The sequence below is a fragment of the Ammospiza caudacuta genome, chromosome 31 (genome assembly GCF_027887145.1).
Source record: "Ammospiza caudacuta isolate bAmmCau1 chromosome 31, bAmmCau1.pri, whole genome shotgun sequence".
Taxonomy (NCBI): domain Eukaryota; kingdom Metazoa; phylum Chordata; class Aves; order Passeriformes; family Passerellidae; genus Ammospiza; species Ammospiza caudacuta.
The window spans coordinates 4,053,609-4,076,841 of NC_080623.1; the positions used below are offsets into that span (position 1 = coordinate 4,053,609).

A 23,233-nucleotide genomic window follows, 5' to 3' on the forward strand; every position below is an offset into this window, starting at 1 on the left:
GACACCAGTGACAGCGGGGACAGCGGGGACAGCGGGGACAGCGGGGACAGCAGTGACAGCAGTGACAGCAGTGACAGCGGGGACAGCGGGGACAGCGGGGACACCAGTGACAGCGGGGACAGCAGTGACAGTGGGGATACCAGTGTGACACCAGTGACACCAGTGACAGCAGTGACAGCAGTGACAGCGGGGACACCAGTGACAGCGGGGACAGCAGTGACACCAGTGACAGCGGGGACAGCGGGGACACCAGTGACACCAGTGACAGCAGTGACACCAGTGACAGCGGGGACAGTGGGGACAGCGGGGACAGCGGGGACACCAGTGACATCTGGGACACCAGTGACAGCAGTGACAGCAGTGACAGTGGGGACAGCGGGGACAGCAGTGACACCAGTGACACCGGGGACAGCGGGGACAGCGGGGACACCAGTGACATCTGGGACACCAGTGACAGCGGGGACAGCAGTGACACCAGTGACAGCAGTGACACCAGTGACACCGGGGACAGCGGGGACAGCGGGGACACCAGTGACACCAGTGACAGCAGTGACACCAGTGACAGTGGGGACAGCGGGGACAGCGGGGACACCAGTGACAGCGGGGACACCAGTGACACCGGGGACAGCGGGGACAGCGGGGACACCAGTGACACCAGTGACAGCGGGGACAGCAGTGACAGCAGTGACACCAGTGACAGCGGGGACAGCGGGGACAGCGGGGACACCAGTATGGAACCAGTGACACCAGTATGGGACTGGGAGTGTCCCAGTGACACCAGTATGGAACCAGTGACACCAGTGACAGCAGGGACACCAGTGACAGCGGGGACAGCGGGGACACCAGTATGGAACCAGTGTGACACCAGTGACACCAGTACAGACCAGTCTGGGACTGGGAGTGTCCCAGTAACACCAGGGACACCAGTATGGCACCAGTGACACCAGTGACAGCGGGGACAGCGGGGACAGCGGGGACACCAGTACAGACCAGTACAGACCAGTTTGGGACTGGGACGGGACTGGGAGTGTCCCAGTGACACCAGGGACAGCAGGGACACCAGTATGGCACCAGTATGGCACCAGTATGGACCAGTCTGGGACTGGGACGGGACTGGGAGTGTCCCAGTGACACCAGTATGGCACCAGTGTGGCACCAGTATGGACCAGTTTGGGACTGGGATGGTCCCAGTGACACCGGGGACACCAGTATGGAACCAGTGACACCAGTACAGACCAGTTTGGCACTGGGAGTGTCCCAGTAACACCAGTATGAACCAGTTTGGGACTGGGAGTGTCCCAGTGACACCAGTGTGGCACCAGTACAGACCAGTTTGGGACTGGGATGGGACTGGGATGGTCCCACTGACACCGGGGACACCAGTATGGAACCAGTGACACCAGTACAGACCAGTACGGCACTGGGAGTGTCCCAGGGACACCAGTGTGGCACCAGTATGGACCAGTGCAGGACTGGGATGGGACTGGGATGGTCCCAGTGACACCAGTTTGGGACTGGGAGTGTCCCAGTGACACCAGTACAGACCAGTACGGCACTGGGAGTGTCCCCGTAACACCAGTGTGGGACTGGAATTGTCCCAGTGCCACCAGTTTGGAACTGGGACCCTCCCAGTGCCACCAGTGCTCCCAGTTTGGGGCTGGGACCATCCCAGTATGGACCTGGGACTGTCCCAGTGCCACCAGTTTGGGACTGGAATCCTCCCAGTGCTCCCAGTATGGGATTGGGACCATCCCAGTGCCACCAGTTTGGGACTGGGGCCCTCCCAGTATGGGACTGGAACTGTCCCAGTGACACCAGTAGGAACCAGTATGGCACCAGGAACACCAGTATGGGACTGGGACCATCCCAGTGACCTCCCAGTGCTCCCAGTATGAGACTAGGACCATCCCAGTATGGGCCTGGGACCCTCCCAGTAACACCAGTATGGGACTGGGACCATCCCAGTATGGGACTGGAACTGTCCCAGTGCCACCAGTTTAAGATTGGGATCATCCCAGTGCTCCCAGTTTGGGACTGGAGCCCTCCCAGTGCTCCCAGTTTGGGACTGGAATTGTCCCAGTGCTCCCAGTTTGGGACTGGAACCCTCCCAGTGCTCCCAGTTTGGGACTGGGATCATCCCAGTGCTCCCAGTTTGGGACTGGAGCCCTCCCAGTGCTCCCAGTTTGGGACTGGAGCCCTCCCAGTGCTCCCAGTTTGGGACTGGGACCCTCCCAGTGCTCCCAGTTTGGGCTGGGCTGAATTTCCTCAGAATTGCCCCAAAATTTCCCCCCCAAATCCCAAATTTTGGTCCCTTCCCCAAAACCAAAATTCTCGAATTTTAAAGCTCCAAAGTTTTTATTGGATTTGTTCTCGAGTTTTGTTTGTTGAAGGGAAAAATTCCCAAAAAAAAAAAAGAGAAAAGGAAACAAAAAAATCCCAAAACTTGGGAAAAAAAAAAATCCCAAAACTTGGGAAAAAAAAAAGGGGGGGAAATTGGGGAATCTCCCAAAATTCCCAAAAAACCCCAAAAATTTGGGGCTGGGATTGGGGTGTGGGGAGGAAATTCCTGAAATAAATTCCAGAGAAAACCCAAAAATGGTGGAGTGTAATGGGGGCAGGGGGGACAGCACAAATCCCAAAGGGAAATCCCAAAAAAATCCCAAATCCCAAAGGGAGAAATCCCAAATTCCAAAGGGAAATTCCAGAGGGAAATCTGAAATTCCCAAAGGGAAAAATCCCAAAGGTTGGGGGGGGGAAATCCCAAACCCCAAAGGGAAAAATCCCAAATTTTGGGGGAAAAATCCCAAATGGAAATCCTGAATCCCAAAGGGAAATTCCAAAGGGGAAAACCCCAAATCCCAAAGGGAAATCCCAAAAAAATCCCAAATTCCAAAGGAGAAATCCCAAATTTTGGGGGGAAATCCCAAAGGGAAAAATCCCAAAGGTTGGGGGGGAAAATCCCAAATTCCAATGGGAAAATTCCCAAATTTCGGGGGTCAGGAATGCAGGGACCCCCCCCCAAATCCCACAGGGAACATCCCAAATTCCAGAGGGACATCCCAGATGTTGGGAGACCCCAAAATCCCAAATTTTTCTCCCCCAAAATCCCAAATTTTTCTCCCCCAAAATCCCAAAATTTCCCCCCCCAAATCCCAAAATTTTTCCCCCAAAATCCCAAAATTTTCCCCCCAAAATCCCAAATTTCCCCCCCCCCAAAATCCCAAATTTTTCTCCCCCAAAATCCCAAATTTTTCTCCCCCCCAAAATCCCAAATTTTTCCCCATTCGCTGCCAGCGCGAGGTCGGGGTTGGGATTTTGGGAATTTTTTGGGGGGAAAAATTGTGGGATTGGGACAAAAGGAAACCCCAAAAATCCCAGTGGGAAAAAGAGGGGAAAAAAGGGGGGAAAAATTGAAAAAAAAGGGGGAAAAAGAGGGGGAAAATCGGGGAAAAAGGGGGGGAAATGGGGAAAAAAGGGGGAAAAAAAGAAGGGAAAAATGGGGGAAAATGGGAAAAAAAGGGGAAAAAAGGAGAAAAAAAGGGGGGAAAAAAGGGGGAAATGGCACAGTGGGATCTGTAAACGTTGCCAGGATGGGACCCCAAATCCCCATCCCGAATTTTGGGGTTTTTCAGGCGTTGGCCCCCTCGGGGCGGCTCCTGCGGGGCCCCGGGCGGCTCCGGGCGGGTTTGGGGCATTTGGGGGATTTGGGGGATTTGGGATTTTCGGGGTTTTTGGGGTCCCCTGGGGGTTTGGGGTTCTCGGGGTTTTTGGGGGTCCCCGGGGGGCGCTGGGGGTCCGGGCGGGCTCCGGCTGCTCCCGGGGGGTTCCGGCTGCGCTGGGGCGGCTGCGGGAAAAGGGGAAATGAGCCCAAACCCCAAACCCTGAAAATGATCCCAAATCCTGGGAAATGAACCCAAACCCCAAACCCTGGGAATGCCCAAATCCCAAACCCTGAAAATGATCCCAAATCCTGGGAAATGAGCCCAAACCCCAAACCCTGAAAATGATCCCAAATCCTGGGAAATGAACCCAAACCCCAAACCCTGGGAATGCCCAAATCCCAAACCCTGAAAATGATCCCAGAACCTGGGAAATGAGCCCAAACCCCAAACCCTGGGAATGCCCAAACCCCAAATCCCAAACCCTGGAAATGATCCCAGATCCCAAACCCTGGAAATGCCCAAACCCCAAATCCCAAACCCTGGAAATGATCCCAGATCCCAAACCCTGGAAATGCCCAAACCCCAAATCCCAAACCCTGGAAATGAGCCCAAACCCCAAACCCTGGGAATGCCCAAACCCCAAATCCCAAACCCTGGGAATGCCCAAACCCCAAATCCCAAACCCTGGAAATGCCCAAATCCCAAACCCCAAACCCTGGAAATTATCCCAGATCCCAAACCCTGGAAATGATCCCAAACCCCAAACCCTGGAAATGATCCCAAACCCCAAACCCTGGGAATGATCCCAAACCCCAAACCCTGGGAATGATCCCAAACCCCAAACCCTGGGAATGATCCCAAACCCCAAACCCTGGGAATGCCCAAATCCCAAACCCTGGAAATGCCCAAACCCCAAATCCCAAACCCTGGGAATGATCCCAAATCCCAAGCCCTGGGAAATGCCCAAGGGCTGAAATCCCAAATCCCAGTCCCAGAGGAAACCCTGATTTCCCAAATCTGGGAAGGGTGGGAGAGAAAAGGGGGGAGAAGCTGGATCCCAAATGCCAGCGCCTCCAGTCCTGATCCCAAACCTGATCCAGATCCCAAACCCAATCCCGATCCCTGTCCTGATCCTGACCCCAATCCTGATCCCATTCTTCCCGATCCCCATCCTGATCCAAATCCCAGAACTCCCAATCCCAAACTCCATCCCTATCCCAAATCCCATCCTGATCCTGATCCCAATCCTGATCCTCAATCCCAATCCTGATCCTGTTCCAAATGCCATCCCAGATCCCAAATCCCATCCCTGATCCCAATCCCAAATCCTGATCCCAATCCCAAATCCTGATCCCAAATCCCATCCTGATCCTGATCCCAAACTCCATCATGATCCCAAATCCCAGATCCAAAATCCCATCCTGATCCCGGATCCCTGATCCCAAATCCTGATCCCAGCTCCCAAATCCCGCAGTCCCAGCCCCACCTGTGGGCTCCGGGGTGGCTCTGAACTCTGATCCCAACATTCCCAATCCTGATCCCCATCAAAAATCCCAGAACTCCCAATCCCAAACCCCATCCCAGATCCCAAATCCCAATCCCAATTCCCACAGTCCCATTCCCACCTGTGGGCTCGGGGGTGGCTCCATTGGGGCGGCGCCGCCCTGGGGGGATCCCGGGGCCGATCCCGGGGCCGATCCCGGGGCTGATCCTGATCCCGTTGGGAATTCCGGGGCTCCCGGGGGGGCTCCCGGGGCTGATCCCGTTGCTGATCCCATTGCTGATCCCATTGCTGATCCCGTTGCTGATCCCGTTGTTGATCCCATTGTTGTTGATCCCATTGTTGTTGATCCCATTGCTGATCCCGTTGTTGATCCCGTTGTTGATCCCATTGTTGTTGATCCCGTTGTTGATCCCGTTGCTGATCCCGTTGTTGCTGATCCCGTTGTTGCTGATCCCGTTGTTGCTGATCCCGCTGTTGCTGATCCCGCTGTGGATCCGGGGCTGGAGCTGCAGCGGGAGCGGCTGGAATAGCTGGGCCTGGGGTGGGAAACTGCAGAGAGAGGGACTGGGAATACTGGGAATACTGGGAATGGGACTGGGAATACTGGGAATGGGACTGGGAGCACTGGGAATGGGACTGGGAATACTGGGAATGGGACTGGGAATACTGGGAATACTGGGAATACTGGGAGCACTGGGAATGGGACTGGGAATGGGACTGGGAGCACTGGGAATACTGGGAATGGGACTGGGAATGGGACTGGGAATACTGGGAATGGGACTGGGAGCACTGGGAGGGGGACTGGGAACACTGGAAATAGGACTGGGATTAATGGGACTGGGAGCACTGGGAGCACTGGGAGCACTGGGAATGGGACTGGGAACACTGGGAATAGGACTGGGATTAATGGGACTGGGAGCACTGGGAGCACTGGGAGCACTGGGAGGGGGACTGGGAACACTGGGAATAGGACTGGGATTAATGGGACTGGGAGCACTGGGAGCACTGGGAATGGGACTGGGAGCACTGGGAGCACTGGGAATGGGACTGGGAATACTGGAAATGGGACTGGGATTAATGGGAATGGCACTGGGAATGGGACTGGGAACACTGGGAATGGGATTAACGGGGACTGGGATCAGTGGGAATGGGAATGGGATTCATGGCACTGGGAGCACTGGGAATGGGAACACTGGGAATGGGGTTAATGGGAGCACTGGGAACACTGGGAATGAGATTTATAGGACTGGGAGCACTGGGAATGGGGTTAATGGCACTGGGAGCACTGGGAATGGGAACACTGGGAATGGGATTTATGGGACTGGGATCAGTGGGAATGGGGTTAATGGGACTGGGAGCACTGGGAACACTGGGAATGGGGTTAATGGGAGCACTGGGAGCACTGGGAGCACTGGGAATGGGGTTAATGGCACTGGGAGCACTGGGAACACTGGGAATGGGGTTAATGGGAGCACTGGGAGCACTGGGAGCACTGGGAGCACTGGGAATGGGGTTAATGGGAGCACTGGGAGCACTGGGAATGGGGCCAGGCTCCAAGTGGGAGACCCAGACCTGCCCTGGCTGCACCAGGAGAAATTCCCAAGGGGTTTTCCCAGGATTTTTGCAGGATTTTCCATGGGATTTTTGCAGGATTTTCCATGGGATTTTTGCAGGATTTTCCGTGGGATTTTTGCAGGATTTTCCATGGGATTTTTGCAGGATTTTCCGTGGGATTTTTGCAGGATTTTCCGTGGGATTTTTGCAGGATTTTCCGTGGGATTTTTGCAGGATTTTCCGTGGGATTTTTGCAGGATTTTCCATGGGATTTTTGCAGGATTTTCCGTGGGATTTTTGCAGGATTTTCCGTGGGATTTTTGCAGGATTTTCCATGGGATTTTTGCAGGATTGCGACCCCACCTGGCCCGAAGGCCGGGGACATTGCCAGGGCAGCTTTCCCAGGGTTTTTCCCATGGGATTTTTGGGAATTCCCAGTGGTTCTGGGGTTCAGACCCACCTTGCCCGAAGGCCCCGATGCTGCCCCTCAGGGCCTCGAGGTCGCAGCCGAAGCGCCCGGCCCGGCCCAGCTCCTCATCGAACTTGCGCTCGCTCACAAAGTGCTGGGAACGGGAAAAACGGGAATTTCTGTGGGAATTCCATGGGAATGGGGCAGGGAATTCCGTGGGAATGGGGAAAAATGGGAATTCCATGGGAACGGGGAAAAATGGGAATTTCTGTGGGAATTCCGTGGGAATGGGGAAAAATGGGAATTCCATGGGAATGGGGAAAAATGGGAATTTCTGTGGGAATTCCATGGGAATGGGGAAAAATGGGAATTCCCACTGGGAATGGGGCAGGGAAAACGGGAATTGTCACTGGGAATGGGGAAAATGGGAATTCCATGGGAATGGGGCAGGGGAACAATGGGAATTCCCACTGGAATTCCCATGGGAATGGGGCAGGGAAAAAATGGGAATTCCATGGGAATGGGGAAAAATGGGAATTTCTGTGGGAATGGGGCAGGGAAACAATGGGAATTCCCACTGGGAAGGGGGAAAAATGGCAATTCCCACTGGGAATGGGACAGGGAAAACGGGAATTGTCACTGGGAATGGGGAAAATGGGAATTCCATGGGAATGGGGAAAAATGGGAATTTCTGTGGGAATTCCGTGGGAATGGGGCAGGGAATTCCGTGGGAATGGGAAATCTCACTGGCAATGGGGAAAATGGGAATTCCATGGGAATGGGACAGGGAAAATGGGAATTCTCACTGGGAATGGGGCAGGGGAACAATGGGAATTTCATGGGAATGGGGCAGGGAAAATGGGAATTGTCACTGGGAATGGGGAAAATGTGAATTCCATGGGAATGGGGCAGGGAAAATGGGAATTCCCACCTGGAATGGGGCAGGGAACAATGGGAATTCCATGGGAATGGGGCAGGGAAAATGGGAATTCCATGGGAATGGGGAAAAATGGCAATTCCCACTGGGAATGGGGAAAATGGGAATTCCATGGGAATGGGGCAGGGAAAATGGGAATTCCCACCTGGAATGGGGCAGGGAACAATGGGAATTCCATGGGAATGGGGCAGGGGAACAATGGGAATTCCTGCTGGAATTCCCATGGGAATGGGGCAGGGAAAAAATGGGAATTTCATGGGAATGGGGCAGGGAAAAAATGGGAATTCCATGGGAATGGGGCAGGGAAAATGGGAATTCTCACTGGGAATGGGGCAGGGGAACAATGGGATTTCCCACTGGAATTCCCATGGGAATGGGGCAGGGAAAAAATGGGAATTTTATGGGAATGGAGCAGGGAAAATGGGAATTGTCACTGGCAATGGGGCAGGGAAAATGGGAATTCTCACTGGCAATGGGGAAAATGGGAATTCCATGGGAATGGGACAGGGAAAATGGGAATTCTCACTGGGAATGGGGAAAATGGGAATTCCATGGGAATGGGACAGGGAAAATGGGAATTCTCACTGGGAATGGGGCAGGGGAACAATGGGATTTCCATGGGAATTGGGCAGGGAAAAAATGGGAATTTCATGGGAATGGGGCAGGGAAAATGGGAATTGTCACTGGGAATGGGTCAGGGGAACAATGGGAATTCTCACTGGAATTCCCATGGGAATGGGGCAGGGAAACCACAGGAATTCCTATTGAGAATGAAGCAGAAAAACCCTGGAATTCCCAATGGAATTCCCACCTGGAATGGGGCAGGGGAACAATGGGAATTCCCATGGGAATGGGGCAGGAAAAAATGGGAACTCCCACGGGAATTCTCACTGAGAACGAGGCAGGGAAAAACGGGAATTCCTATTGGGAACGGGGCAGGGAAAATGGGGATTTCCATGGGAATGGGGTGAGAATTCCCACGGGATTAGGGTGAGGATTTTTTATGGGATTGTGGTCAGGAATTCCCAGGGGACTGCATCGGAATTCCCACAGGATTTGGATCAGGAATTTCCACAGGATTGGGGCTGAATTCCCAAGGGATTGGGGGCAGGATTTTTATGGGATTGGGGTCAGGAATTCCCATGAGATGGGGTCAGGAGTTTCCATGGGATTGGGTTGGAATTTTAATGGGATTAGGGTCAGTAATTCCTAGGGAATTAGGGCAGGAATTCCCACAGGATTGGGGTCAGGATTTCCATGGGATTGGGATCAGGATTTCCATGGGATTGGGGCTGGAGTTTTAATGGGATTTGGGCCAGGAATTCCAATGGGATTGGAGCAGCAATTCCCATGGGATTGGGGTCAGGAATTCCCATGGGATTTGGGCTGAATTCCCAAGGGATTTGGGTCAGGATTCCCATGGATTGGGGCTGAATTCCCAAGGGATTTGGGTCAGGAATTCCCAGGGGATTGGGGTTGAATTCCCAAGGGATTGGGGTCAGGATTCCCATGGGATTTGGGCTGAATTCCCATGGGATTTGGGCCAGGAATTCCAATGGGATTGGAGCAGCAATTCCCATGGGATTTGGGCCAGGAATTCCAATGGGATTTGGGTCAGGAATTCCCATGGGATTTGGGCTGAATTCCCAAGGGATTGGGGTCAGGATTCCCATGGATTGGGGTTGAATTCCCATGGGATTAGAGCAGGAATTCCCATGGGATTGGGTCCAGAATTTCCATGGGATTGGGGTTGAGATTTTAATGGGATTGGGGTCACGAATTCCCATGGGACTGGGGCAGGAATTCCCACAGGACAGAGTGAGAATTCCCATGGGATTGGGATCAGGAATTTCATGGGATTGGGGCTGGAATTTTAATGGGATTTGGGTCAGGAATTCCAATGGGATTTGGGCCAGGAATTCCAATGGGATTAGGTCAGGAATTCCCACAGGATTGGGGTCAGGATTTCCCATGGGATTGGGATCAGGAATTTCATGGGATTGGGGCTGGAGTTTTAATGGGATTTGGGTCAGGAATTCCCACAGGATTTGGGCTGAATTCCCAAGGGATTGGGGTCAGGATTCCCATGGATTGGGGTTGAATTCCCATGGGATTAGAGCAGGAATTCCCATGGGATTGGGTCAAGAATTTCCATGGGATTGGGGTTGAGATTTTAACGGGATTGGGGTCACGAATTCCCATGGGACTGGGGCAGGAATTCCCACAGGACAGAGTGAGAATTCCCATGGGATTTGGACTGAATTCCCACAGGATTTGGGGTCGGGATTTTTATGGGATTTGGGTCAGGAATTCCAATGGGATTGGAGCAGGAATTCCCACGGGATTGGGGTTGGAATTTTTATGGGATTAGGGCTGGAATTCCGGGCTCACCTTGATGTCAGCCCTCAGCTCCTGCAGCTGCTCCTCCGACATCCCCGGGGCCGCCTCCGTCAGCTCCCGCAGGGCCTCGGCCCGGCGCTGCCGCAGGGACAGCAGCTCCACTGGGAGAAATGGGGGAAAATGGGATTAAAAACTGGGATTTTGGGACAAAACACCTGGAATTGGGGAATAAACACCGGGAATTGGGGAAAAAACCCCGGAAATTTGGGATAAAACATCGGGAATTTGGGATAGAACACCGGGAGTCCCAGCCCGGCGCTGCCGCAGGGAGAGCAGCTCCACTGGGAGAAATGGGGGAAAATGGGATAAAAACTGAGAATTTGGGACAAAACACCTGGAATTGGGAATAAACACCGGGAATTGGGGAATAAACACCGGGAATTGGGGAAAAAACCCCGGAAATTTGGGATAAAACATCGGGAATTTGGGAATAAACACCAGGAGTCCCAGCCCGGTGCTGCCGCAGGGACAGCAGCTCCACTGGGAATAAATGGGGTAAAACTGGGAAATATGGATAAAAACTGGGATAAAACACTGGGAATTGGGATAAAAACTGGGAATTTAGGGATAAAACATTGGGAATTTGGGAAAAAACCCTGGAAATTTGGGATAAAACACCGGGAATTTGGGATAGAACACCGGGAGTCCAAGCCCGGCGCTGCCGCAGGGACAGCAGCTCCACTGGGAGAAATGGGGGAAAATGGGATCAAATATTGGGAATTGGGAATAAAAACTGGGAATTTAGGGATAAAACATTGGGAATTTGGGGAAAAACCCCGGAAATTTGGGATAAAACACCGGGAATTTGGGAATAAACACTGGGAATCCCAACTCGGTGCTGCCGCAGGGACAGGAGATCCACTGGGAACAAATGGGGAAAAATGGGAATTATGGATAAAAACTGGGATAAAACACTGGGAATTTAGGATAAAACACCTGGAATTGGGGAAAAAACCCCAGAAATTTGGGATAAAATATTGAGAATTTGGGACAAAACACTGGGAATCCCAACCCGGTGCTGCCGCAGGGACAGGAGATCCCCTGGGAGAAATGGGGGAAAATTGGGATAAAAACTGGGAATTTGGGGATAAAAACTGGGAATTTGAGATAAAACACCTGGAATTTGGAAATAAACATTGGAATTTGGGATAAAACATCAGGAATTTGGAATGAAACACTGGGAATCCCAACCCGGTGCTGCCGCAGGGAAAGGAGATCCCCTGGGAGAAATGGGGAAAAATTGGGATAAAAACTGGGAATTTGGGATAAAAAGTGGGAATTTGGGGATAAAACACCTGGAATTTGGAATAAACATTGGGAATTTGGGATTAAACACCTGGAATTGGGGATAAAACATCAGGAATTTGGGATAAAACACTGGGAATCCCAACCTGGTGCTGCTGCAGGGACAGGAGATCCACTGGGAGAAATGGGGGAAAATGGGATAAAAACTGGGAATTTGGGATAAAAAGTGGGAATTTGGGGATAAAACACCTGGAATTTGGGATAAAAGATTGGAATTCCAGCCCTGCACTGCCTCAGGGCCACTGAAATGGGAATAAATTTGGGAATTTTGGGAATTCTCCTCACTTGCTTCTGCCTTGACTTTGTCCATCTCGGCCAGCAGAGCCACCTCCCGGTCCATGAGGCTGGAGGGGGAAAATGGGGAAAAAGTGGGAAAAAATGGGGAAAAATTGGGAAAAACTGGGAGAAATGGGGGGGAAGTGGGAAAAAACAGGGAAAAATGGGAAAAATCAGGGAAAAATGGGGGAAAAGTGGGAAGGGAAGGGCAGGGAGAGCTCGGCGGGAATTCCGGGATTCGCCGCCAGGGGGCGCCGGAGCCGCGGGGAAATCGGGAATTGGGGCTGGGAGGAGCAGGAGGAGGAATCGCTGCTCAAATCCCACAAAAATCCCACAAAAATTCCCCAAAAATCCCACAAAAATCCCCACAAAAATCCCACAAAAATCCCACAAAAATCCCACAAAAATCCCCACAAAAATCCCACAAAAATTCCCCCAAAATCCCACAAAAATCCCCACAAAAATCCTACAAAAATCCCCACAAAAATCCCCACAAAAATCCCACAAAAATCCCCAGAAATCCCCACAAAAATCCCACAAAATTCCCACAAAAATCCCCACAAAAATCCAACAAAAATCGCCACAAAAATTCCCCCAAAATCCCCACAAAAATCCCACAAAAATCCCCACAAAAATCCCACAAAAATCCCCACAAAAATCCCACAAAAATCCCCACAAAAATCCCACAAAAATCCCACAAAAATCCCCACAAAAATCCCACAAAATCCCCACAAATATCCCCACAAAAATCCCACAAAAATCCCCCAAAAATCCCCAGAAAAATCCAACAAAAATCGCCACAAAAATTCCCCCAAAATCCCCACAAAAATCCCACAAAAATCCCACAAAAATCCCCACAAAAATCCCACAAAAATCCCACAAAAATCCCCACAAAAATCCAACAAAAATCGCCACAAAAATTCCCCCAAAATCCCCACAAAAATCCCACAAAAATCCCCACAAAAATCCCACAAAATTCCCACAAAAATCCCCACAAAAATCCCACAAAATTCCCACAAAAATCCCCACAAAAATCCAACAAAAATCGCCACAAAAATTCCCCCAAAATCCCCACAAAAATCCCACAAAAATCCCACAAAAATCCCCACAAAAATCCCCACAAAAATCCCACAAAAATCCCACAAAAATCCCCACAAAAATCCCCACAAAAATCCCACAAAATTCCCACAAAAATCCCCAGAAAAATCCCACAAAAATCCCACAAAAATCCCCAGAAAAATCCCACAAAAATCCCCACAAAAATCCCCAGAAAAATCCCACAAAAATCCCACAAAAATCCCCACAAAAATCCCCACAAAAATCCCCACAAAAATCCCCACAAAAATCCCACAAAAATCCCCACAACAATCCCACAAAATTCCCACAAAAATCCCCACAAAAATCCAACAAAAATCGCCACAAAAATTCCCCCAAAATCCCCACAAAAATCCCACAAAAATCCCACAAAAATCCCCAGAAAAATCCCACAAAAATCCCACAAAAATCCCCAGAAAAATCCCACAAAAATCCCACAAAAATCCCCAGAAAAATCCCACAAAAATCCCCACAAAAATCCCCACAACAATCCCACAAAAATCCCACAAAATCCCCACAAATATCCCCACAAAAATCCCACAAAAATCCCACAAAAATCCCCAGAAAAATCCCACAAAAATCCCACAAAAATCCCCACAAAAATCCCACAAAAATCCCCCAAAAATCCCCAGAAAAATCCCACAAAAATCCCCACAAAAATCCCCACAACAATCCCACAAAAATCCCACAAAATCCCCACAAATATCCCCACAAAAATCCCACAAAAATCCCCAGAAAAATCCAACAAAAATCGCCACAAAAATTCCCCCAAAATCCCCACAAAAATCCCACAAAAATCCCCACAAAAATCCCACAAAATTCCCACAAAAATCCCCACAAAAATCCAACAAAAATCCCCACAAAAATCCCCACAAAAATCCCCACAAAAATCCCACAAAAATCCCACAAAAATCCCCACAAAAATCCCACAAAATTCCCACAAAAATCCCCACAAAAATCCAACAAAAATCGCCACAAAAATTCCCCCAAAATCCCCACAAAAATCCCACAAAAATCCCCACAAAAATCCCCACAAAAATCCCCACAAAAATCCCACAAAAATCCCCAGAAAAATCCCACAAAAATCCCACAAAAATCCCCAGAAAAATCCCACAAAAATCCCCCAAAAATCCCCAGAAAAATCCCACAAAAATCCCCACAAAAATCCCCACAACAATCCCACAAAAATCCCACAAAATCCCCACAAATATCCCCACAAAAATCCCACAAAAATCCCCAGAAAAATCCAACAAAAATCGCCACAAAAATTCCCCCAAAATCCCCACAAAAATCCCACAAAAATCCCACAAAAATCCCCACAAAAATCCCACAAAAATCCCCACAAAAATCCAACAAAAATCCCCACAAAAATCCCCACAAAAATCCCACAAAAATCCCACAAAAATCCCACAAAATTCCCACAAAAATCCCCACAAAAATCCCCACAAAAATCCCACAAAAATCCCCACAAAAATCCCCACAAAAATCCCACAAAAATCCCCACAACAATCCCACAAAAATCCCCAGAAAAATCCCACAAAAATCCCCAGAAAAATCCCCACAAAAATCCCACAAAAATACTCACAAAATACTCACAAAAATCCCACAAAAATTCCCACAAAAATCCCACAAAAATCCCCACAAAAATCCCACAAAAATCCCCTTTTTTTTCCCAGAATCCCCATTTTTTTTCCACATTTTCCCCATTTTTTCATAGATTTCCCCATTTTTGCCCCATTTTTCCCTCAGAATTCCCAGAATTTCCTGACCAGCTGTGGATCTCCCCAAACACTCCCTTCACCCTGCGCAGGGAATTCTCATTTATCCCCCTTTTCACCCCCAAAATTCCCATTTTCACCCCCAGAATCCTCATTTTTCCACGGATTTTCCCCATTTTTCCACCGATTTCCCCCATTTTTTTCACGGATTTCCCCCATTTTTCCAAAGATTTTCCCCATTTTTTCACCGATTTCCCCCATTTTCCCCTCATAATTCCCTGACCAGCCATGGATGTCCCTGAGGGCTCCCTTCACCCTGCGCAGGGAATTCTCATTTATCCCCCTTTTCACCCCCAAAATTCCCATTTTTCCCCCATTTTCACCCCCAGAATCCCCATTTTTTCATGGATTTTCCCCATTTTTCCACCGATCTTCCCCATTTTTCCCCCCACAATCCCCATTTTTCCACAGATTTTCCCCATTTTTCCACAGATTTTCCCCATTATTTCACCGATCTTCCCCATTTTTCCCCCCAGAATCCCCATTTTTTGATGGATTTTCCCCATTTTTTCACGGATTTTCCCCATTTTCCCCATTCCCTGACCAGCCGTGGATGTCCCCGAAGGCTCCCTTCACCCTGCGCAGGGAATTCTCATTTATCCCCCTTTTCACCCCCAAAATTCCCATTTTTCCCCCATTTTCACCCCCAGAATCCCCATTTTTTGATGGATTTTCCCCATTTTTTCACCGATTTTCCCCATTTTTCCCTGAGAATTCCCCGTTCCCTGACCAGCCGTGGATGTCCCCGAAGGCTCCCTTCACCCTGCGCAGGGAATTCTCCACCCTGAACCCCCAAAATCCCCATTTTTCCACGGATTTTCCCCATTTTTCCATCAATTTCCCCCATATTTTTTCCCAGAATCCCCATTTTTTCATGGATTTTCCCCATTTTTCCCCCATTTTCCCCTCAGAATTCCCTGACCAGCCGTGGATGTCCCCGAAGTCCCCTTTCACCCTGCGCAGGGAATTCTCCATCCCCAACCCCCAAAATTCCCATTTTCCCCCCAGAATCCCCATTTTTCCAAAGATTTCCCCCATTTTTTCACGGATTTCCCCCATTTTTCCAAAGATTTTCCCCATATTTTCACCAATTTTCCCCATTTTTCCCCCATTTTTCCCCTCAGAATTCCCTGACCAGCTGTGGATCTCCCCAAACACTCCCTTCACCCTGCGCAGGGAATTCTCATTTATCCCCCTTTTCACCCCCAAAATTCCCATTTTCACCCCCAGAATCCTCATTTTTCCACGGATTTTCCCCATTTTTTCACCGATTTTCCCCATTCCACAGATTTTCCCCATTTTTCCACCGATCTTCCCCATTTTTCCCCCCAGAATCCCCATTTTTTGATGGATTTTCCCCATTTTTCCACGGATTTTCCCCATTTTTCCACCGATCTTCCCCATTTTTCCCCCCAGAATCCCCATTTTTTGATGGATTTTCCCCATTTTTTCACGGATTTTCCCCATTTTCCCCATTCCCTGACCAGCCGTGGATGTCCCCGAAGGCTCCCTTCACCCTGCGCAGGGAATTCTCATTTATCCCCCTTTTCACCCCCAAAATTCCCATTTTCACCCCCAGAATCCCCATTTTTTCATGGATTTTCCCCATTTTTCCACCGATTTCCCCCATTTTTTCACGGATTTCCCCCATTTTTCCAAAGATTTTCCCCATTTTTTCACCGATTTCCCCCATTTTCCCCTCAGAATTCCCTGACCAGCCATGGATGTCCCTGAGGGCTCCCTTCACCCTGCGCAGGGAATTCTCATTTATCCCCATTTTCACCCCCAGAATCCCCATTTTTTCATGGATTTTCCCCATTTTTCCATCAATTTCCCCCATATTTTTTCCCAGAATCCCCATTTTTTCATGGATTTTCCCCATTTTTCCCCCATTTTCCCCTCAGAATTCCCTGACCAGCCGTGGATGTCCCCGAAGTCCCCTTTCACCCTGCGCAGGGAATTCTCCATCCCCAACCCCCAAAATTCCCATTTTCCCCCCAGAATCCCCATTTTTCCAAAGATTTCCCCCATTTTTTCACGGATTTCCCCCATTTTTCCAAAGATTTTCCCCATATTTTCACCGATTTTCCCCATTTTTCCCCCATTTTTCCCCTCAGAATTCCCTGACCAGCTGTGGATCTCCCCAAACACTCCCTTCACCCTGCGCAGGGAATTCTCATTTATCCCCCTTTTCACCCCCAAAATTCCCATTTTCACCCCCAGAATCCTCATTTTTCCACGGATTTTCCCCATTTTTCCAAAGATTTTCCCCATTCCACAGATTTTCCCCATTTTTCCACCGATCTTCCCCATTTTTCCCCCCAGAATCCCCATTTTTTGATGGATTTTCCCCATTTTTCCACGGATTTTCCCCATTTTTCCACCGATCTTCCCCATTTTTCCCCCCAGAATCCCCATTTTTTGATGGATTTTCCCCATTTTTTCACGGATTTTCCCCATTTTCCCCATTCCCTGACCAGCCGTGGATGTCCCCAAAGGCTCCCTTCACCCTGCGCAGGGAATTCTCATTTATCCCCCTTTTCACCCCCAAAATTCCCATTTTCCCCCCAGAATCCCCATTTTTCCAAAGATTTCCCCCATTTTTCCACCGATTTCCCCCATTTTTTCACGGATTTCCCCCATTTTTCCAAAGATTTTCCCCATTTTTTCACCGATTTCCCCCATTTTCCCCTCAGAATTCCCTGACCAGCCGTGGATGTCCCTGAAGGCTCCCTTCACCCTGCGCAGGGAATTCTCATTTATCCCCATTTTCACCCCCAGAATCCCCATTTTTTCATGGATTTTCCCCATTTTTCCATCAATTTCCCCCATATTTTTTCCCAGAATCCCCATTTTTTCATGGATTTTCCCCATTTTTCCCCCATTTTCCCCTCAGAATTCCCTGACCAGCCGTGGATGTCCCCGAAGGCTCCTTTCACCCTGCGCAGGGAATTCTCCATCCCCAACCCCCAAAATTCCCATTTTCCCCCCAGAATCCCCATTTTTCCAAAGATTTCCCCCATTTTTTCACGGATTTCCCCCATTTTTCCAAAGATTTTCCCCATATTTTCACCGATTTTCCCCATTTTTCCCCCATTTTTCCCCTCAGAATTCCCTGACCAGCCGTGGATGTCCCCGAAGGCTCCCTTCACCCTGCGCAGGGAATTCTCATTTATCCCCCTTTTCACCCCCAAAATTCCCATTTTTCCCCCATTTTCACCCCCAGAATCCCCATTTTTTGATGGATTTTCCCCATTTTTTCACGGATTTTCCCCATTTTTCCCTGAGAATTCCCCGTTCCCTGACCAGCCGTGGATGTCCCCGAAGGCTCCCTTCACCCTGCGCAGGGAATTCTCCACCTCGTCCCTCAGCAGGGCCCTGAACCGCGCCAGGGCCACGGAGCAGCGCTGCAGGTCCTTCAGCGAGCGCTCCAGGCTGGGGCCTGCAGGGAAAATGGGGAAAAAAATGGGGAAAAATGGGAAAAAATGGGAAAAACGGGATTGGGAAACGTTCCCGAGGGCCCCACGGCCTTCCCCGAGTTTTTCCTGATTTTTTCCCCCATTTATTCCTGATTTTTTCCAATTTTTTCCTGATTTTTCCCCATTTTTTTTACCCTGATTTTTCCTGATTTTTTTCCAATTTTTCCTGATTTTTCCCAATTTTCCCCCATGTTTTCCTGATTTTCCCCCCATTTTTCCCTGATTTTTTCCAATTTTTCCTGATTTTTCCCAATTTCCCCCCTATTTTTCCCTGATTTTCCCACTTTTTTTTCCTGATTTTTCCTGATTTTTTCCAAATTTTTCCTGATTTTCCCCCATTTTTCCCCTATTTTTTCCTAATTTTTCCCACTTTTTCCTGATTTTTCCCAATTTTTCCTGATTTTTTCCAATTTATTCCTGATTTTTTCCCAATTTTTTCCTGATTTTTCCCAAATTTCCCCCTATTTTTTCCTGATTTTTTCCAATTTTTCCTGATTTTTTCCAATTTTTTCCTGATTTTTCCCAAATTTCCCCCGATTCTTTACTGATTTTTTCCAATTTTTCCTGATTTTTCCCCATTTTTCCCCTGATTTTTCCCAATTTTCCCCCTATTTTTTCCTGATTTTTCCCACTTTTTTACTGACTTTCCCCCCATTTTCCCTGATTTTTCCAATTTTTTCTGACTTTTTCCAATTTTTTCCTGATTTTTCCCAATTTTCCCCCTATTTTTTCCTGATTTTCCCCCATTTTTTCCTGATTTTTTTCCAATTTTTTCCTGATTTTCCCCCCATTTTTCCTGATTTTTTCCAATTTTTCCTGATTTCCCCCCATTTTTCCCTGATTTTTTCCAATTTTTTCCTGATTTTTCCCAATTTTCCCCTTAATTTTTCCTGATTTCCCCCCATTTTTCCCCGATTTTTTTCCATTTTTTCCTGATTTTCCCCCATTTTTCCTGATTTTTTTCCAATTTTTCCTGATTTCTTCCATTTTTTTCCTGATTTTTCTCAACTTTTCCTGATTTTTCCCCAATTTTCCCACAATTCTTTCCCCAATTCTTCCTGATTTTTCCCAATTTTTCCTGATTTTTTCCTGATTTTCTCCAATTTTTTCCCCAATTTTTTGCGTTTTTATCCCATTTTTCTCAATTTATTCCTGGTTTTTTCCTCATTTTACCCCATTTTCCCCCAGTTATTTTCCTAATTTCCCCCCCATTTTTCCCTGATTTTTTCCAATTTTTTTTCCAATTTTTCCTGATTTTTCCCCATTTTTCCCCTATTTTTTCCTAATTTTTCCCACTTTTTCCTGATTTTTTCCAATTTTTCTTGATTTTTTCCAATTTTTTCCTGATTTTTCCCCATTTCCCCCTATTTTTTCCTGATTTTTTCCAATTTTTTCCTGATTTTTCCTCATTTTCCCGTCCATAATTCCCATTTTCCTGTCCATAATTCCCATTTTTCCCATTTTTCCCATTTTTTCCCCATTTTCTCACCCAGTTTTCTCCCCCCGGGGGATCCGGGGCTGCTCCGGGTCGGGGTCGGGGCAGAATTTGGGATTCCATTGCCCAGGCCTGGGAAAGGCAAAATTCCCAAATTTTCCCTCAAATTTCCCCTAAAATTCCCAAATTTCCCCCAGAATTCCCCCCAAAATCCCTCAAAGTCCCAAATTTCCCCCAAATTTCCCTCTAAATGTCCCCAAAATTCCCAAATTTTCCCTCAAATTTCCCCCTAAATGTCCCCAAAAGTCCCAAAATTTCCCCCTAAATGTGCCCAGAATTCCCCCCAAAGTCCCCCAATTTCCCTCAAAGTCCCAAATTTTCCCTCAAATTTCCCCAAAATTCCCAAATATCCCCCTAAATGTCCCCAAAATTCCCAAATTTTCCCTCAAATTTCCCCTTAAATGTCCCCAAAATTCCCCCCAAAATTCCCAAATTTCCCCCTAAATGTCCCCAAAATTCCCAAATTTTCCCCCAAATTTCCCCCTAAATGTGCCCAAAATTCCCAAATTTCCCCCAAATTTCCCCAAAATTCCCAAAATTTCCCTCAAATTTCCCCCAGAATTCCCCCCAAAATCCCTCAAAGTCCCAAATTCCCCCCAAATTCCCCCCAAATTTCCCCCTAAATGTCCCCAAAATTCCCAAATTTTTCCCTCAAATTTCCCCTGAAATTCCCAAATTTCCCCTTAATTGTCCCCAAAATTCCCCCCAAAATTCCCAAATTTCCCCCTAAATTTCCCCAGAATTCCCCCCAAATTCCCAAAATTCCCCCAAAATTCCCAAATTTCCCCCTAAATATCCCCAAAATTTCCCTCAAATTTCCCCCCCAAATTCCCAAATTTTCCCCCAAAATTCCCCCTAAATTTCCCCAAAATTCCCCCAGAATTCCCCCCCAAATCCCCAAAAATTCCCCAAAATTCCCAAATTTCCCCCTAAATGTCCCCAAAATTCCCAAATTTTTCCCTCAAATTTACCCCCAAAATTTCCCTCAAATTCCCCCCAAAATTCTCAAATTTCCCCCTAAATTCCCTCAGAATTCCCCCCAAATTCCCAAATTTCCCCCAAAATTCCCAAATTTCCCCCAAATTCCCGAATTTCCCGACCTGCTCCGGGCTCAGGGAGCGACTCCAGGGATGGGGAGCGGTTGCCATGGAAACCATTGATGGAAATTCCCAAATTTTTTTCCAATTTTTTTTCCAATTTTTCCCAATTTTCCAACTTTTCCTGAGGGGCTGCGGGGGAGGGGCCGGGCTGGGTTTGGCCTTTGGGCTTTTTCTTCTTGTTCTGCAAAATGGAGAAAAATTGGGGAAAATTCAGGTTTTAATTGGGGGAAATAAAGAAAAAATGGGGGGAAAATGGGAGGAAATTTGGGGGAAATTTGGGAGAAAAATTGGGGGAAATTTTGGGGAAAAATTGGGGAAAATTCAGGTTTTCATTGGGGAAAATAAAGAAAAAATGGGGGGAAAATGGGAGGAAATTTGGGTCAAAATGGGGGGAAATTTGGGGAAAAATTGAGGAAAATTTGGGGAAAAAATTGGGGGGAAATTGGGGAAAATTCAGGTTTTAATTGGGGAAAATCCATATTTGAATAAGGAAAAAAGTGTGGGAAAATCATGAAAAATTGGGGGAAAATTTGGGGGAAAATGAGGGAAATTTGGGGGGAAATTTGGGGGAAAATGGGAGGAAATTTGGGTTAAAATGGGGAAAAGTTTGGGGGCAAATTGGAGAAAAAATTGGGGTGGAAATGGGGAAAAATTGGGGAAAATTTTGGGGAAAAATTGGGGAAAATTCAGGTTTTCATTGGGGAGAATAAAGAAAAAATGGGGGGAAAATGGGAGGAAATTTGGGTCAAAATGGGGGAAAATTGGGGAAAATTTTGGGGAAAAATTGGGGAAAATTCAGGTTTTCATTGGGGAAAATGGGGGAAAAAAATCCATATTTGAATAAGGAAAATTGGGAGGGAAATTGGGGGGAAATCATGAAAAATTGGGGGGGAAATTTGGGGAAAATCTGGGGAAAATTTGGGGGAAAATAAAGAAAAAATGGGGGGAAAAATGGGAGGAAATTTGGGGAAAATTTGGGGGAAAATAAAGAAAAAATGGGGGGAAAATGGGAGGAAATTTGGGTCAAAATGGGGGAAAATTTGGGGGAAAATTGGGGAAAATTTTGGGGAAAAATTGGGGAAAATTCAGGTTTTCATTGGGGGAAAAATCCATATTTGAATAAGGAAAATTGGGGGAAAATCATGAAAATTTTGGGGGAAAATTGGGGGAAAATGGGGGAAAATTTGGGTTTTCATTGGGAAAAAAATGGATGAAAAATTGAGGAAAACTTGGAGAAAATCCATAATTTAAATGGGGAAAAATCCATATTTTAATCAGGAAAAAAATAGTGAAAAAATGGGGGAAGAAATTAGGGATTTAAAAAAAAAAATGGGGATTTTTAGGATTTTTGGGGGGATTTTTCGGGGGATTTTTTTGGGATTTTTTGGGGGATTTTTTAAATTTTTTTGGGGGGATTTTTCTGGATTTTTTGGGGGATTTTTTGGGGATTTTTGGGGGGATTTTTTGGGGATTTTTTTGGGATTTTTGGGGGATTTTTCTGGATTTTTTGGGGATTTTTTGGGGGATTCTTTGGGGGATTTTTTGGGGATTTTTGGGGGATTTTTTTGGGATTTTTTGGGGGATTTTTTGGGGGATTTTTTTGGGATTTTTGGGGGATTTTTTGGGGGATTTTTAAAATTTATTTTTTGGGGATTTTTCTGGATTTTTTGGGGATTTTTTTGGGGATTTTTGGGGGATTTTTGGGGGGATTTTTTGGGGATTTTTCTGGATTTTTTGGGGGATTTTTTGGGGGATTTTTTTGGGATTTTTTGGGGGATTTTTTTTTTTATTATTTTTTGGAGGATTTTTGGGGGATTTTTTTGGGATTTTTTGGAGGATTTTTTGGGGATTTTTTTTTTTTTTTATTTTTTGGGGATTTTTCTGGATTTTTGGGGGGATTTTTTGGGATTTTTTGGGGGGAATTTTTTGGGAAATTTGGGAATTTTTGGGATTTACCTTTTTCTTCCCAGTCACCGTCCATTCCTTGAGCACCTCACTGGCATTGCCTGGAAAAAAAATGGGAAAAATTGGGAATGAGGGAAGGAAAAAAAGAAAAATTCCCAAAGATTCCCTTCCCAAAGCTCAGATTTCCCTCTCAGAATTCCCAGATTTTCAGGAATTCCAGGATTTTTTGGGAATTCTCACCCTCCATGAAGACCTGAGTGGTTTTATCCCAAAAATCCCCTCCCAAATCCCTCAAAAATCTCCTCTCAAATTCCCTCCAAACCCCAGAATTTCA

General features: G+C 47.5%; 1 protein-coding gene across 1 annotated transcript in view; it reads right to left on the minus strand.

Annotated features, from left to right (window-relative positions):
* Window positions 1-3,486: 3,486 nt before the first annotated feature.
* SPATS2 (spermatogenesis associated serine rich 2) overlaps window positions 3,487-23,233 on the minus strand; it is a 32,156-nt gene continuing 12,409 nt past the window's right edge. Inside the window, exons 5-13 of the mRNA XM_058822210.1 lie at window positions 22,951-23,000; window positions 20,995-21,175; window positions 19,889-19,966; window positions 18,227-18,362; window positions 12,057-12,115; window positions 10,458-10,567; window positions 7,181-7,283; window positions 5,288-5,715; window positions 3,487-3,844 (exon numbers count right to left, since the gene is read on the minus strand). Of these exons, the coding sequence (XP_058678193.1) occupies window positions 3,629-3,844; window positions 5,288-5,715; window positions 7,181-7,283; window positions 10,458-10,567; window positions 12,057-12,115; window positions 18,227-18,362; window positions 19,889-19,966; window positions 20,995-21,175; window positions 22,951-23,000 (1,361 nt within the window). The 3' untranslated portion in view covers window positions 3,487-3,628. The remainder of the gene's footprint in view (window positions 3,845-5,287; window positions 5,716-7,180; window positions 7,284-10,457; window positions 10,568-12,056; window positions 12,116-18,226; window positions 18,363-19,888; window positions 19,967-20,994; window positions 21,176-22,950; window positions 23,001-23,233) is intronic.